Raw genomic sequence first — 17,208 nt, 5'->3', positions numbered from 1 at the left:
CTCACAAGCTCACTCAGCTTCAATTGCAGTGCCCCTCCTGGATACTTGGCTCTCTAGTCTTTAGACACAGCACCAGGCTGTAAGGCCCACCAGGGGCCTATGGATTGGGGTTCTCCTGACGCCCAAATAGGAGCTGCTCTGACTCCTGGAACTGAGAAATCTGTCTCTTGGCTGCTGGCTGAGTCCTCTGATTCTTCAATGAGACCTTCTATCTCCCCCACTGGGAGCGATCTCCAAATGGGAGCCCTGAGCTATTCTCAGACCTGAATATATAACGACACCTCACAGCTGTATACTCAGTCAGATAGCAGGTGTCTAGCAAAACCTGGACACAGGAATGAATGTTTCTATCCAGCCCTACAAAATCCAGAGAAAGCCAAATACGCAGCTTTCTCTGCCCAGAAACCTTAGTCTGGAACATTGCATTCACCCTAAATGAGAATCCTGTACCACATTTTCCGATCCTCTCACAGTGACATCGTCTCGTCCTGTCACAGTATCTATCTGAGTAATAACATTTAATTTTTTTTTGTAATGTTTATTTATTATAAAAGTAAAAGAGGGCAACATAAAACTAGCACAATATTTGACACTGTTTTTGGTAAACTAATGCATCTATTTCTGGTTAGTTAAGTGTAGCATCAATTTCTAATGAGTTCTCAAGGTGCTCATCAGATATGTTGGTGCTAATTTTGCCTTTCATGTGCTTCATCCTTGAAAATAGTTGCTCACAAATATAGGTGCTGCCGAAAACTGATGATATGAATAAATTGTGATTGTAAAGAGTGGGATATTCTTCTTTGGGAAGATAAAACTTATAAAAGTAAATAGTAAAGAGACACTGTCAAATTATTCTTAAGTCACATGAGTTCACTAAGTGTAAACGCATTAAAGAGAAAAAAAAATTAAAGTAAGTGTGCGATTTTGTGTTGGGCCACATTTATATCTGTCTTGGGCCGTGGTTGATAGCCCCATCAGTGTCCACTCAGAAGCGTGATGTAGGCTAGGGACCAAGCTTTATTGCTTGGAATTGGCAATAGCAGTGGGCAAGAGCAGTGGGCTGAAGCAGAGGGCAACAGTGGTGGGCAGGACTTAGGCTGATGTCAGAGAGCACCAGAGGCAGATGTCTTATGGACTCTTCCAACATGTGCACAGGACAGTCTGACCACATTCCATTAGAAATTTTAAATGAAAGACAAATGAGTGATAGGATGGGTCTGGTTCATCAAATATGAACTTAGCATTTAGCAGCAAAGAGAAATGTAAGGTGACCAATCTAGTCATGCTGTCTGTTTCAGCCTTGTCCTCGTGGCACAGAAAAACATCTTAGAATGTGGATTTTATATTTCTTTATAACAGAATGTTTTTGGCATAATTTCATTACTTAAGTAAAATACTGGCAAACACGTAGTATACATGACCCATTCAATATCTTTTTCATGTTCTGGATCAGTGACTCGGAACTTATAAAAGCCTTTTTGTCAGCATAACATCCAGGCAGCCAGAAAGAGGTAAGATCAATGGCACCTTATGTATTTCTCTCAGTACGTATTTAACTTCCAGTGCTGTGAAAAATATTATTATGTACTGATATGCTTTCACTTTACTGGGCTGTTACTGTTAAATAGTGCATGATATTATTACATGATTTTTGCAGCTAGGAGAGCTATACAAAGATGTACAAATTACATTTACAAGTCTGTACAGCCTGTAGTACATGACATGACTACGTATGATCCTTCCTACGCAATGGAAACTAGAACGGGAGAACATAACATAACTCCAGCCATCTTTCATCTGATCGAATGAAATTAATACGTTTAACAAACAAGATGGAACCGCTTAAAGCCATAAATTATTATGCAGTCTAAAGCCATGTGTTTGTCTTTAATTTCAATTGAAATGACATGTTAATAGTTTTAGGCACTTCCAGCATTATAGCTCATTGCCTTAAATAATACTGTGAAATTGAACAAATATACAGGAATTACTGCAAGCCTAATGAAAAACAGAAGTGCCTGCGCACTTGGATCTACGTAACGTTTATCCAAGCATGCTGAGTGAATGGAAGTGTGATAATAGGCAAAATGATATTCCAATATATATGGAACTTAGCTAACTCATTTAATGCATACATGACGTAGGGTGACTCAACTAGTGACACACATGCACAGCCTGTTGCTGTCACTCATCAGAATTTAGACTTTGTATGAAAAGGGTTATTTTTCTTAACTAAAGGAAAAAAGTGAAAAAAAAGACAGTGTGAAGAGAAGTGAGAATGTACAGAGTATTATAACCCACAGCAGCTATTCAGAATACTAACTTTCTCCCTTTAAAATGTCTAGAGACAAAACTTTTTTTTTGTTTTGGATAGAGTGCTGAAGGGATAAAAACCCTGTCAGTTTTTTTTTTTGCTAAACAGTTAACACAAAGTGAGTGTAGCGCCCACTAGGTGTGGATAGTGTAAGGTAACTTTATTTTTGGCTCATGGTAGTGAGTGAGCCTGAATTACTGTGGGTTCAGTGTGAGGTCAGGCTGGATTACTCAGCAGGTTAGGACCTCCACCTGGTTCTGGATGACCATGGAAGCTTCCAGAAGCCAGTAGGCAGAAGGATGGAGACCACAATCTGCATATTTATGGGAGTCTGTCCAGTCCCAGGCTAAGAGGCCCTGGTAGTGCAGTAGATATAAATAAATACATAATAAGTGAGAGCCATGCTAGCAGGGGAGTTGAGTGGAAGATGGATTGCTGAGAGGTTTTGCTGTGTTGCCTGGAAGACAGCCCAAGAGGAGGGGGGTTCTGCTTCCAGGCTGGAGGCTGAAAGCTGAGGAGAAGCTGAAAGAGGGAGCTCCACTGCCCTGCCATCCACTAGGGAAAGACATCCTGCAAAGCTCAGAGAAGAACCAGCCCAGCTAGAAGGCCTGAATGCAGTTCTATTCACAGCTGCAGGACAAGGACAGTGTGAGTGTATCTACAACCCCAGGGCCTAAAAGGGAGAGATCAGCTGGATGCAAGTTTTGGCAAGTCTTCAGGGGACAGTTCATAGCTTATCCAATCCCCTGTCCTGGGATCAGATATTGTAGCCAGGTGGGCTGGTATTCTGTGCACCAAGGGGACCAAGAGCTCCTATACATTGTCACATTACTAGAAATCCCCTCAAGGACACCAAGCTTCTAAAAGGGGTTTACTTTACTGAGGAGTGTAAAGGTTGCAGCTGGAAAGCAGTCAAATGTCTGTTGTTTTTTACTAAGTATGCTGGAGCAGGAAAAGTCCTAATTCTGCTATTTCTTCAATCAAATTGGGCACCCATAACCCCTTTACCCTATCCAAGTTTGATCCCTTAATAAATAAAAAAAAAAAAGTCCATGGACTGTTTACTGACTTTGAAGGTACAAGTGTGGAAAATGTGTGTTGCCTGGCTGTGCAGAGCATAGGGAGACCCAATCAAATCCAGCAGCCCTTACAAGGGTAGTACTACATGAGCATCACACCAATTATCCAATTATCATAGAGTCCAAAATTCTAAATGTATTAGTTCTTAATGGTGATAGCACAAAATGTTGTAACCAAAGAACCTTCAGGGGTTACAAATGCCCCCCCCCCCCACTCCAGAATCACAAATATGAAATCAAGGTATATAAATTAATAAATAAAAAGCTATACATTTATTAATAATTAGAAATAATTAAGGATGGCTCTGAAATGCATAGCCTGTAACATCTTATGTCATCTTGACTAGGGAATTCTGGACCATATAATAACTCATGTGATGCTCACTTTATGCTTCTAAACATATACTGGGCATTTCAATAAAGCAGTTTTGTCACTTTTCTAGCAGTAGTGCCCTTTAAAACTACCTACACCTAATTCATGCAAGCAGCACATGTTTTGGCAAGGACGTGTGCAACAAAATCAGGTAGTTGTTACTACCTGACACTTTAAGAAGCTGTTGCTGTGGCAGTGACAGAATTACTACCAATTCACAGATTAGGGAAACTGGCAGTAATTAAGGCCAGCTCTGAGTTGGCATACAGAGCTAGACCATTGCTCAGAGTGCGGCATGACTGTGCTGGGAGCCTGCCATGAATGTGACAGCTTCCCACACAGGGCTCAATCTCCACGAGTTATTGGTGATGTCATTATGCAGATATATAAATGCTCATATTTGGGACATTACAGGATAGACAGACCTAATGGGGAATTAGTTCTCATGGCCAAAGCAACTCTTGGCTGGGTGAAGCCAGATAGGGAACTGAGAGACTTGTTTCCCATCAGGTCTGCCTTGCTTTTGATTAACAGTGGTTGGCAGTGGCTGGATTCAAAAGCCGCTATAGGCTGCTATTGGTGATGGATCTGTGAACTGCCACAAGCTTTTGGGGAGAGAGTGCAATGAGTCAGTGGTGTCAGGTATGAACTCTCCAACCTCAGTGGTGACCTCTAACGGATTCATGTGCCTGTTTCTGACAGGTATGTGAACCAGGCACAATTACTAACAATTTTGGTGTTGAGGCCTGATGGTTTTTTAAAGGGTGTCTACAACACCATTTATGAATTCCATAGGTGTTCCTCATGGTCCCCTGGTGTAAGTGAGTTACCTCAGCCATAGCATTATGCTCCATGAATCAGTCTAATATCCAGTGCCTCACACCAATATTCATCATGCTTTTTTTTTCGTTGTCTATGTCCTCATTAGGAGAAATATGTAGCTAAATAACTAACTGTCCTGAAGACTGTCAAATGAATTAGAAGAAAGGAAAAATACCAAATTTTGAAATATCACTTGAAAACAGAGGAAAATTCTTCCAATGCAAACTCTTGTTTCAATGATAACCAAAAGGGCATTTCACTTACAATTTCTTCTAAAATCCTACTATGTCTACAGGAGGTAAAAGGGAAATCTCCCAATCTGATAGCAGTTTTTACAATCTCTACTCTATAAAAAAAAAAAAAGTTTGGCCCTCGATATACTATAAAATATATTTTCTGATCATAGGTTAGGCTCTATTCACATCAGACAGATGCCAGAGAGGTAAACCCACAGCAATTCTGCTCTGGCTGCAGTAGGGGTAGTTGAGTGCATCACACAGCACCCTTTTTTTCCACACTCAACTTTATTTGAAGTGTACAAAAGTGCACTTCATTTGTGACACTGTAAAGCAGCGTGATACAGTGACATACGATACTATACAGTGTCTGCATTTTATTGCCAGGGCTTAGGGGTGTGTTGCAGTGTGAATGGGACACAACAAATAGTTTTCTGTGTGTGAATTCAGCCTTAATGTTCTTGCCTCTTCCTGTTTCTCAGGTCTATGTGGATGTCCCTTGTGTTACTAATGTATTTAAAATGTAGATAGATAGATAGATAGATAGATAGATAGATAGATAGATAGATAGATCTATCAGCTTCTCTGCTTGGCTACCCTACTTTCTCTCCTCTGAAATAACCACTATCATTCTTGGAGATTTTAACATCCCCATTAATGTGAACAACCCGGCTACATTCCAACTCTTCAACCTAACCTCATCTTTTGCTTTAACACAATGGATACAGTCCTCCACTCACTCTGATGGGAATACATTAGACCTTGTTTTCTCCCATCTTTGCACTCCCTACAACCTCACAACCCCCTTTCCTCTCTCAGATCACAATCTCATCACCTTTACAGTGTCCTTATCTTCAAACACCTATCCTTCTTAGCAGCAATTACCCGCAGAAACCCTCACAACTTAAACCCTTCTGTTTTCTACTCTGCAACTGACCGCCTCTATGACATAATCTCTACCCCCCCTGTCCTGCCCTGACCTGGCCACTGCTATCTACAACAGTTTGCTTTCATACACACTATACTCACTTGCTCCTCTAACAAAGTATCAGGCCCCAACCATTACAACTGTGGCAGACTGATGACACCAGAAATCCTAAGCGACATAGTCGTGCACTGGAGCGATTGTGGCGTAAAACCAAATCTCAGCAAGAATTCACCATATATAAATCTGCTTTCTTAAAATACAATTCTTCCCTCCATGCTGCCAAACAAGCCTACTTTGTCACTTTTATTAATACCCTGTCATCCAGTCCTCGTCATCTCTTCTCTACTTTTAACTCTCTACTTTCAACTCTCTACTTTCTCCACCTCCACCCAGGAACTCACTCACTGCTTACAAGATTGCAAATCATTTCAAAAACAAGATTGCTGCAATTCGTAGGGGCATCTCTGCTACACAGATCTCTATCCTACTTAGCATACCTTATACTAAACCTCCCTCAACACTTTCCTTTTTTGACCTTGCTACTACTGAAGATGTCACTAGAAGAAGCCCGTCTCACCACGTGCCCCCTGTATCTTGTCCTCTCTCAACTACTATGCTCACCCTCTTCTTCTGTCCTATGCTCCCGCACTCACATCTTCAATCTCTCACTCTCTAATGGTGCCTTCCCCACCCCTCTAAAGCATGCACAGATCACTCCTGTACTTAAAAACCCTTGATGGATCCCACCAACCTGAACAACTTAAGACCCATCTCCCTGCTCCCGTTTACCTCTAAACTCTTAGAAAGTTTAGTCTACAATCGTCTGAGCTCCTACCTCACTGGCAACAACCTTCTTGACCCTTTAAGCCTGGCTTTCACTCACTACACTCCACTGAAACTGCCCTACTAAAACTCATTAATGATTTACTCAACTGCTAAAACCAGTGGCCACTACTCCATACTCTTACTACTTGACCTCTCTGTGGCTTTTGATACTGTTGATCATCCCCTCCTCCTCAAAAAACTCCATTCTCTTGGCCTCCAAGACTCTGCTCTCTCCTGCTTCTCCTCCTACTTAACGCAGCGCTCATTCAACGTTAACTATAACTCTGTCTCCTGCTCTCCACTTCCTCTTTCTGTAGGGGTCCCTCAAGGTTCTGTCCTTGGACCCCTGCTCTTCTCCATCTACACCTTCTCTCTTGGTCACTTGATAAACTCCCATGGCTTTAAGTACCATCTCTATGCTGATTACATACAAATCTGTCTTTCTACTTCTCACCTTTCCCCTTCAGTCTCCTCTTGCATTACTAACCTACTAAGTGACATATCAGCATGGATGTCACTCCACTTCCTCAAGCTAAATCTTTCCAAAACAGAGCTCATACTATTCCCTCCACTTTTAGGCGATCTCTGAAAACCTATCTCTTCAGGGAAGCCTATCCCGCCTTCAGCTAATAATGGAATCTTCTATTCCTCCTATCAGTTCATCCCCCACAGTTATTACCTTTTGTGCCACCAGCCCCTCCCTTTTAGATTGTAAGCTCCAAAGACCAGGGCCCTCCTAACCCTCTTGTATTAAACTGTATCATTACTGTATTGTCTCCCTTTATATCGTAAAGCGCTGAGCAAACTGTTGGTGCTATATTAATCCTGTATAATATTTATAATGATAGATAGATAGATAGATAGATAGATAGATAGATAGATAGATAGATAGATAGATTGATCTGTGTAGAAGGATCACTTGTTATCATTAGTAGTAATATTTTGAGGTATGACTACAACATGGAGGTGGGTCGAGAGAACAAAATGAATTGTCAGCTTCATCTACAGTATTTTGTGCCATCTACATGATCTGTGTACATTAATGTAGCTCTAAATGCTCACCACTCCAATATGACTTAAAAGTTACTTAAAAGATTAGTAGGCATCTAGATTTTCTTGCTTTCCAAAACAATTAATTCTGTGCTGTTCAGACAGCTCATCTAAAATGAATAATCTGAAGTTAAATATTTATTAAAGATTAGCAAAATATAAAGGTTGTCTACATCCCAAGAAAGACAGATTTTTTTTATAGCAATTCATAGGAAATAGTTTCTGGCTATTTTTTTAGACACTAAAAAGACCCCAAATGCACAGAACTGTGACTTCGGCAATTGCATTCCATAGTATCAATTATCTCTGCACTCACAAGGGAAAAACTGTGAAAAGGCAATGACATTTTAGGCGTTATTTATCCAGCTGCCCTAAGGTTGTGGTCCTAAAGATCTGCTGTGGACCAGAAAAGAACAAATTATTGCTCAAAGGCCTCCAAATCATGCATACAATATAGACACACCAATGCTGCAGCTCTATAAAGTACGTATCTGGCTTTTTTACTCAAAAACATTAGATGAAGTTCAGGAAAGTCAGAAGGCAGAGTAAGAACCCCTCATCTGCATATTTTTTCCAGGTCAGTGATTTAGAAAGTATTAAATACCCTGGATCAAGATAACAGACTTTTCATTTTCTGCATATGATGTCAGCAATGGCAGCCTTCAATTCTTAAATACAGGTTTCCATCAAAAATAATCTATCATCTGGAAAAGAATGCTTGCATAGCCAACATTTCACTAATAAGCCAGCTAGAAGTTTGTATCTGAATCTGTAACAGTCTGGGTTAATGTTAAGTTACCACCAGACATAAGATGATCTTCCTTATCTGAACAGTAGGACACGTAAACAATTGTATGTCAGCAGGCTATTCTGGACCAAGTTTATGCATTTATTTTACTTTTTTTGGTTCTTGGAATTTATTCCTCTAAAAATTCCAACCACACACCAGGCATACAGACAGATTGTGGTTAAGGATGTGTAGCATGTGTGCATAAGCATGTGTGCTCCAGTATACGTATACCAGCCAAAATACCGTTCAGCTTTAGGTGAATGCATCAAGAGGACAACAATGAAATTCATAACACCCAATCCCTCTGCCCCCAATATCAAAGCTTCCTGCTAAGTAATGAACCAAATAAATTTAGTAGCATAAGAAATGGTCCAATATATGGATTTCCCATTAAAAATCTATATAACTGGAATCTTGCCTTACTCATAAAATCAGCAGTTCATTAATTAGACAATATAACATGTTTTGGCTGAGTTAAGTAATTGATAAATGGCCATATTGAATAATTTGCTGCAACGATCAGCTATGACCCAGTAAATTATTTTCACAGTTTCATGCACAGGTATTGGAAGTTTAAATAAGACATACCAAAACTGCTACATTTCAATGCTGATTACGCAGCAATGCTTGTGTAATTTAAAAAAAGTAAAAGTAATTTCTCTGTTATCTTTTAACCTGATCGCCATCGATACATCACTTATGACAGATAATCTATTGCAGTAGATCAGTTTAAATAAAGATAGGTTTGTTTTAACACAAAGCAAAAGTAATTGGTGGATTTAGTTTACACGTGGTGGATGTTATCAAAGTAACTGACTGACATACTGAGCAGTGAACATAACAGCCATTCAAAGCTGATTGCCCAAAGTCCCATGAGGATTAGTCCCAGCAAGGCTGCTACATGCTGTTTACTGTCACCAGCTACTCACTCTGTACCCAGTGACCAAATAACCTTTGCTAGTCCAGGCGATGAGGTCACAGATAAGCCCTACTAGCATTGACATACTAAGGAGTTCAAGTGCTGCACAAATGTAAAAGGCAAGAAACCAGCCTAATGACAGCAATGCGTTTGACACGCTTGTCACCAATGACAGGATCCACAACATGTGTTGTCTTCCCAGCCTTTAAACAATTCAGCAAAATCTTAAAATCCTATTAAACCACATCTTTATTATTAATGAAAGAATTATAATTATATAGTAAACATTTCAGACACATTTTAGATACAACCAGCATAGTTCACTGAATATTGTAAGTAACATTGAAGAATAGCTTTAATCCATATAATCCATTTTTAATCCAACCTAAATACAACAATTTAGTTTGACTATGTATGCTAAAAATATATTTTATTTTGTTACTAACTTGTTTTGCTTGCTTCAAATTTTTAATGTATGAACCACCATATATTTTTTTATTAATGATCTTCACAAAGCACACAAATTGTGTACTTATACATCTAAATACCTCTCAAAACCTTTCTTTCTGCTTCTTCTGTTTAAAATAGAATTCCCCATAACATACAGTACCGGTGTTATTGTACTATGTTTGCTGTCTATGTTTATAGCATTTCTCCACCTTATTGTAGTGGTAAATACCTTTTGAGTAAAAAAAAACCTAGACAATTAATATCTTAGGAATTCTGTATAGCTGTGTTAAGTTAATGGAAAAAGTGTGTTTATCAAGCTTGGTATTATTATTATAGGTACTTATTTAGTGTCGTCAATTTAAGCAGCACTTTACATATATATTGTACATTCACATCAGTCCCTAACCCTCAAGGGGTATACAATCTGAGGTCCTTAATGTACAAACATACATACAAATACTAGGGCCAATTTAGACAGGATCCAATTAACCTACCAGCATGTCTTTTTGGAGCGTGGGAGGAAACTGGAGTACCTAGAGGAAACCAATGCAGGCACATGGAGAACATGCAAACTGCAGGCAGGTGGTGCCGTGGTTAGGATTTGATCCAACAACCCTAGTACTGCCAGGTGCTAACCATTTAGCCACTGTGCTGCCCATGTTATAAATTTTAGGTGTTCAACTGTCCATAATTAACATTATGCATTACCTTCGTTAAAAAAATCACTATTTGCTTTACTGTCCCTCCTGGGTAATGACTTTCAGAATTAAAGATCCCAGACCTATACATAACAAAGCTAATGAGTTTCTTGTACTGAGTGGTCTACATTGTTATGCTGTTAACATCCAGGCTTGGTCAAGGTCAGCAAGGAGAGATTAATTGAGAGGGCATTCTCCGGTTAAGTAGGCAAAGGATTTCATTTAGGAAAAAAAAACTATGATTATATGGGAACGTGTAAGGTTGTCCATACATAAGCAGAACTCTCACCAAGAATGGCAAGTGATAATAGATCTACTGTACTTGTTTCAATTGTGAGTATTATAGACCTGTTAAAACCCTCTTCCCAATTTGCCTAATGTGTAGCTGAGCATGCAATGTATTATTCTTTTTTCAACTGAGAAAAAGAACCATACAGCAGCTATTTTTCAAGATGTTGGAAAATCTCAGTGTGTGCTAATAAGTACTTCTGATGTTTGCTATTGCTCATTCGTGATTCATAAGGGGTATGATTATCACAAGTGACGCTTGAACATATCAGCTCAAATAATAGCAACCTTAGAATTTTTAGTTTGTGTTCAACTTTATAACCACAACAATAATTACCAACAACAAAGGTTAGGCATGATTTTAAAGCTGGCCACCTGATTGCAAAAAGTACTAAACCTGTGTAAAAAAAGAACTTAAAGACAATAAGTTATTTTAATTACTGTTTTCATAATGGGAAAAACGTCCTGATTTGATTACATTTATTCATATAGGAAACCATATCAATACTCCATATTATTGTAGTAACGCTCAAGAATAGTGTTAATTGTTCTGATCTATTCATGCATATGCATAGTTTATTTTAGCAAAATTCAAATCTATCAAACTAAAATGTAAGTTGGAAAACTTCTGTATTTTAGGGATTAGTTATACATACATAACATTTTTCATATAAAATGTATGCATATATGACTTATAGACAAGGCAAACAGCAATGTACTCAGTGCAGTACCGAGCAAATAGTCATCAATCATCTAACAGTGTTCTGATTGGTCTACAATGATGAAAGTAAACTATGACTGAATACTGCCATTGTATGTAAACTATACATCATCTTTGCATGCTGGCACACCTTTATTGTACAGCCTTTAAAATTTTGTGAGTGATGCCATGGTGGTATCTCTGTTACTACATGTACAATGTATGATTTGACATTAATTAAATATAATGTACTGATTCAAACATCTGAACAGGTATCTCTTGATAGAGAACAAGCAAAGTATTGTATCTATATCATTAATTTTCCATAAACAGTGATGCTTACCACACGCTGAGCTCCATTAGTTATGTATAGCAAATCTCTTTGGTCCCTCTCTTGCTGGTTAAGGGAGGCCAGCAAAGCTTGCAGGCGTTCTATGTACTGGATGGCACTCCTCAAGATCTCAACTTTAGGAAGTCTCTGGTTAGGGTTTAACAAAGTGCTTCTTTTTAAGGCTTCAAAAGCTTCATTCACTTTCTTCAACCTGCGTTTTTCCCTCAGTGTAGCTGCTCGTCTTCTGTCCAAAGACACTGTCTTCCGTTTGCACATTTTGCAGGCCCATGGCAGGCATTGACCAGGGCAGTGGTCCTGTTGGCCTACGCTGGCATGGGGAGATAGCTTTTCTTCAATGCCTGTCCCTTGCAGTATAACACCATCAGTGCAAATACCCATGGAGCCACGATCTTGAAATCCAGTCTGATCATAAGTGGGGAGCCTTGTGGAAAAATAATTTTCATTGTCGAAAAATCTTTGCTCTGGGAAAAAGTAAGGGCTGGTTTCAAAGAGTTCCATCGTGTTCAACTGTTAAGATGTGTTTCCCTTCAATGACAACACAGCAACTGCACTTCTCCCCTTCACACCAACTGCTTGATGCCATTTAAACCCTCTGCCCGGCATTAAATCACAGAGATAAATATAGAAAAAGGCTCACGAAACCTGATCCACTTTTTAGCTGTTGCCTGACATCAAAACTTTTTACGTCTGAATAGACGGGATTCTCCCTAGAGGATTCTTTTTTCTAGTACAAGTACAAAGGAAACATTCCCTTTTAAATTTTAAATACCACTGACCAATAGATGGATGGATAGATAGATAAATAGATAGATAGATAGATAGATAGATAGATAGATAGATAGATAGATAGATAGATAGATAGATAGATAGATAGATAGATAAAAGGACATCCTAAAATACTACCAGAAGTAAAGGCAGTTTTTTTAAAAAAATTATAAAATAACAAAAACTGATGGATAAACTCATTTTGTGTAGATGGACATCATATATTAGCAGTCCTTTGATTTACATATTTATTTTAATTAAATTTTAAATATAATAAATAAATAAATAGGCAAAGAGATCTATCTATCTATCTATCTATCTATCTTTCTATCTATCTAGCCATCTATCTATCTTTCTATCTATCTATTAAATATCTATCTAATAGATAGATAGATAGATAGATAGATAGATAGATAGATAGATTAGTTCTGTGTAGAAGGATATTATAAAATAATCACTAATCACTTTAGAAGTAATTTAACTTGCTTGTGATTAAGATAAAAAGAGGTACAAATAATAATATTAAAAACGAAATTATAGATAAATAAATTGTATCTAGAGATGTATTCTTAATCATAGTATTAGCAGTATTTTGACCTACTTATGATAAAGATAGATAAATAGATAGATAGATAGATAGATACTTTTTTGCCTTCATCCCTATTAATAATGAAAGAGACAGAAAGGTAGACATGTACACTATAAATAGCTGTAGAAAGTTGTGATATATTATAATACTATACAGAGATAAAATTGAGTCAAGGTAAAATATGTTTTCTAACGTTAATAGCAATCTTCATGGCTGGACCTTTCTATGCATGGAATGTCCGCTCATAGACTTGTGAATAATGTATGTTTGTTTTATTCATGGTGACATTATACAGTATGGATGAGACAGAGATGTATCAGGAACAAACAGACTGTGACATGCATGCCAATTTCCCCACACCTTCCATAATGTAAGATTGGGGAATCACACACACCGTGGTGACTGACCTCTGCTGCTATAGTGACTCAAGAGACATGACATGAAATATGATTAGATCATATGTCCTCATTGTAACATTGGACCCCTTAGTCAAGGCAGTGACATCCAGTTACTTTTCCAAAGAGGTCACCGTCGTACGTCTATGTTCCTTATTATTTTATATTGGTTATACAGCATGACTGCATTCAGATAATCATTTCCCTTTGATTTATTTTATTGTATAAAACAGAAAACTCAGATACTAATTTTCTGGCTTTATTCTGGATTATGTTTGCCATTTATTTCTAAAAGAATATAGTATAACTTATACAAGGTTGCTGATTTACTAAAACAGCAAAATCTAATCATTTGCAAGTACATTTTCACTTGACTTCGTGAATTTGATGAAGCTGTACTGACTTTTATCATCCAATATGTGCACAGAAAATCCTGTATTTTTGAAGTAGAAGAAAAGCCTAAGGACACTTTCACAAGGGCTTTCCAATCAGGTCCACCTATGTGTTTTTCAGACAGACCTGATTGAAATCTCCATGCAACTCAATCCATTTACATCAGTCAACCTCTGAATCTTTCCAGACCCAAACGTCGTTTTCTGTTTTTCTGAACCTAAATGTGACAGATCGGAGGTAGACTGATATAAAAGTACACAAGTCCATTTATATCCATCCGCCCATAGATCTATCATAGGGCTGCCCTTGTCCGTTGTGTAAATGCGGACACAAACTGAACTGGGCACATATGTCAAAAACCTGACATCTGTCCCGTTAAGTTCCAATTCAGCAGGGCACTTGGATAGGGTAATAGGGATTTTGGGATGCCCAACTTGACTTAATTAATGTAAAGGGACAACTTCCTTCCTATTTATAGAAAAAGATCCTGGACTGTTCTTTTCCTTGAAGGCAAACTTCCATTTTGGATCAGTAGCAACTGCCCCTTACTTACTAGGGACTTACAACTCCTCTGAAAATTAGCTTAGCTTGTTGCAAACTACATGCAACCTCTACTCTGTAGAACTGCTCCCAGCTCCACAGCCTGCACCCACTACCAACCCTCCTGGCTGCTCTGAAGATCTCCCAGGACAAGGATAAAGGATTAAGCACAATGCTGTCCTTTGAAGGCTTGCTACATGTGAATCCCCAGGTGTGCTGATGTACTCACTTTGTTCTCCTTGCTCCCATTGCTCCCAGGCCTTGCTTCTGTTCATGCCATGATGCTAGACTTAGGGGACTCCCCCCAGGCCACTGACAGTTTCCTCAGCACTCCGTATTCCACCTGACTCCCCTGCCAGCCTAACTTTTCCATATTTATGGGTTAGTCTCTCCACTCTACCAGGGCCTCTAAACCTGGGATTGGTTAGACTCCCATAAATATGAAAATTAGGTATCTACCCCTTCCATTCACTGACTTCTGGAAGGTTCCATGGTCCTCCAGAACCAGGTGGAAGAGATAGAGTCCAAACCTCTTAAGATATTCAGCCTGACCTGCAGTAACCCGACCTAATTACAGACTCACACAGTTACCATGAGTTATACACAATACATTTACCTATACTATTCTAGTAACACACTAGAGGGCGCTACATAAAAAAGATGTGTATTCACCGATGTATATTCTTTTCTTACCATTGATTGGAGAAATGTTGCCTGTCTGATGAGTCTCAATTTACCTCTAGATGATTTTGCATGAAAATTCCAGTAGATCAGTAGTTTTTGAAATACTCAGACCAGTTCATCTGGCACCAACAACCATGTCATGTTTAAAGTCACTTAAATCCTCTGTCTTCCCCATTCTGCTGCTCTGCTTGAATTTTAGCAAGTCATCTTCACCACATCTAGATGCCTAAATGCATTGAATTGCTGCCATGTGATTGGCTGATTAGCAATTTGTGTTACCAAGCAATTGAACAGGTGTACCTAATAAAGTGACCAGAGAGTGTAAAATCTGTACAAGGCCCTTTTCTGATAATACCTCACAGCCTCCTGAATTGCTAAATTTGTACCTCAATAGTCTCCATTATGTTTCTGAGCTTGTGGACAGGAAGCTACAATGCTTCATAATTGGTGGACATGTCCAAACATATGCAGACTTTGGCTGTGGGTTTATAATTGAATTTACTTTAATTTACACAGTATTTTGAGCAAGGACCTGATACAGGCACTACTGAATAAACCCTCCGAGGGTGTTTCACACTCAAAAGCAAAACTAATTACCTTTATCATTACCGCCACAAAGCAAACAATTGCTCACCCATGGAAGTCCTCCATACTAAAGTCCACTGACATTTAAATGGAACCTTAGCAAACGAAAAACTTCAAGCCATCTCTTCAGCCCCCATTGAAAAAAAAAAATATGGTCACCATGGATCACATGCTTACAACCAAACCACTTGCCATCCTGAGGATTTACCCCCCTTAATGACCAGGCCTTTTTTTGCTATTCGGCGCTGCACTATTTCAACCGATAATTGCGCAGTCATGCAATACTGTAACCAAATTAAATTTACGTCCTTTTTTTCACACGAATATAGCTTTCTTTTGGTGGTATTTGATCACCTGTGCGCTTTTTATTTTTGGAGCTATAAACAAAAACGTTTTGAAAAAATAGAAAAAAAACCCCATAAACTATATTTTCTCATTTCTGTCATAAAAAATATCCAAAAAACTCAAATTTCATCATAAATTTAGGCCAAAATGTATTCTGCTACATGTTTTTGGTTAAAAAAATCCCAGTAAGTGTATATTGATTGTATATATGTATGTTTTTGGAAAATAACAAAAACATTTTTTTTTTTACACAGAGTTGTCATTTATATTATATATTTCTCACACAAGCCATGGGTATATGTGGAATTACACCCGAAAATACATTCTGCTACTTCTACCGAATATGGGGATACTACATGAGTGAGACTTTTTGGGAACCTAGCCACATACAGGAGCCTGAAATCCAATAACTACTTTGAAAGCCTGAAGGTGTGTAACTTCCTCATTTCACTTCCTCACTACCACAGTTTCGGAGGCCTTGAAATGCCAGGATAGCACCAACCACCTTTGACCCCTTTTTGGAAAGTAGACACCCCAAGGAATATAAAAAGAGGCTTGGTGAATATTTTGCAGATATCATTTTTTCTCACAAGGTTTTAAAATATAAAAAAAAAGAAAAAATATGTTTTTGTTTTCTTTCTTCATTTTCCAAAAACTTGTGGCAACAAACGAGATCTGAAAAATACTCACAATGCTTCTTATCAAATTCCTTGGGGTGTCTACTTTTCAAAAAGGGGTCATTTGGAGGGGTTTGGTACTATCCTGGGATTTCAGGGCCTCCAAAACTGTGATAGGTAGTCAGGAAGTGTAATGAGGAAATAAAGCCCTTTAAATGCCTGAAGGTGCTTGTTGGATTTTGGGGTCCTGTATTTGGCTAGACTGCCAAAATGTCTCTCACATGTGGTACCCCCATACTCAGGAGAAGTAGCAGAATGTATTTTGGGGAGTAATTCCATATATACCCATGGCATGTGTGAGCAATAAATCATTTCATTGACAGTTTTGTGTAAAAAAAAATATATTATTTTTGTAGTTTTCCAAAAACTTGTGGTAAAAAAATAAATTCTTCTATTGACTCAACATGCCCC

At 38.4% G+C, this 17,208-nt stretch overlaps 1 protein-coding gene across 1 annotated transcript in view; it reads right to left on the bottom strand.

Annotated features, from left to right (window-relative positions):
* Window positions 1–12,392, bottom strand: part of MYOG (myogenin) — a 30,231-nt gene extending 17,839 nt beyond the window's left edge. Inside the window, exon 1 of the mRNA XM_089668202.1 lies at window positions 11,816–12,392. Within this exon, the coding sequence (XP_089524328.1) occupies window positions 11,816–12,322 (507 nt within the window). The 5' untranslated portion in view covers window positions 12,323–12,392. The remainder of the gene's footprint in view (window positions 1–11,815) is intronic.
* Window positions 12,393–17,208: the final 4,816 nt, after the last annotated feature.

The sequence above is a fragment of the Staurois parvus genome, unplaced genomic scaffold, assembly GCF_062004578.1.
Source record: "Staurois parvus isolate SC_StPar_1 unplaced genomic scaffold, SC_StPar_1.0 ptg000056l, whole genome shotgun sequence".
Classification (NCBI taxonomy): Eukaryota; Metazoa; Chordata; class Amphibia; order Anura; family Ranidae; genus Staurois; species Staurois parvus.
Note: the sequence above shows the minus strand (reverse complement) of the source record. Positions and strands in the feature narration are given on the sequence as shown.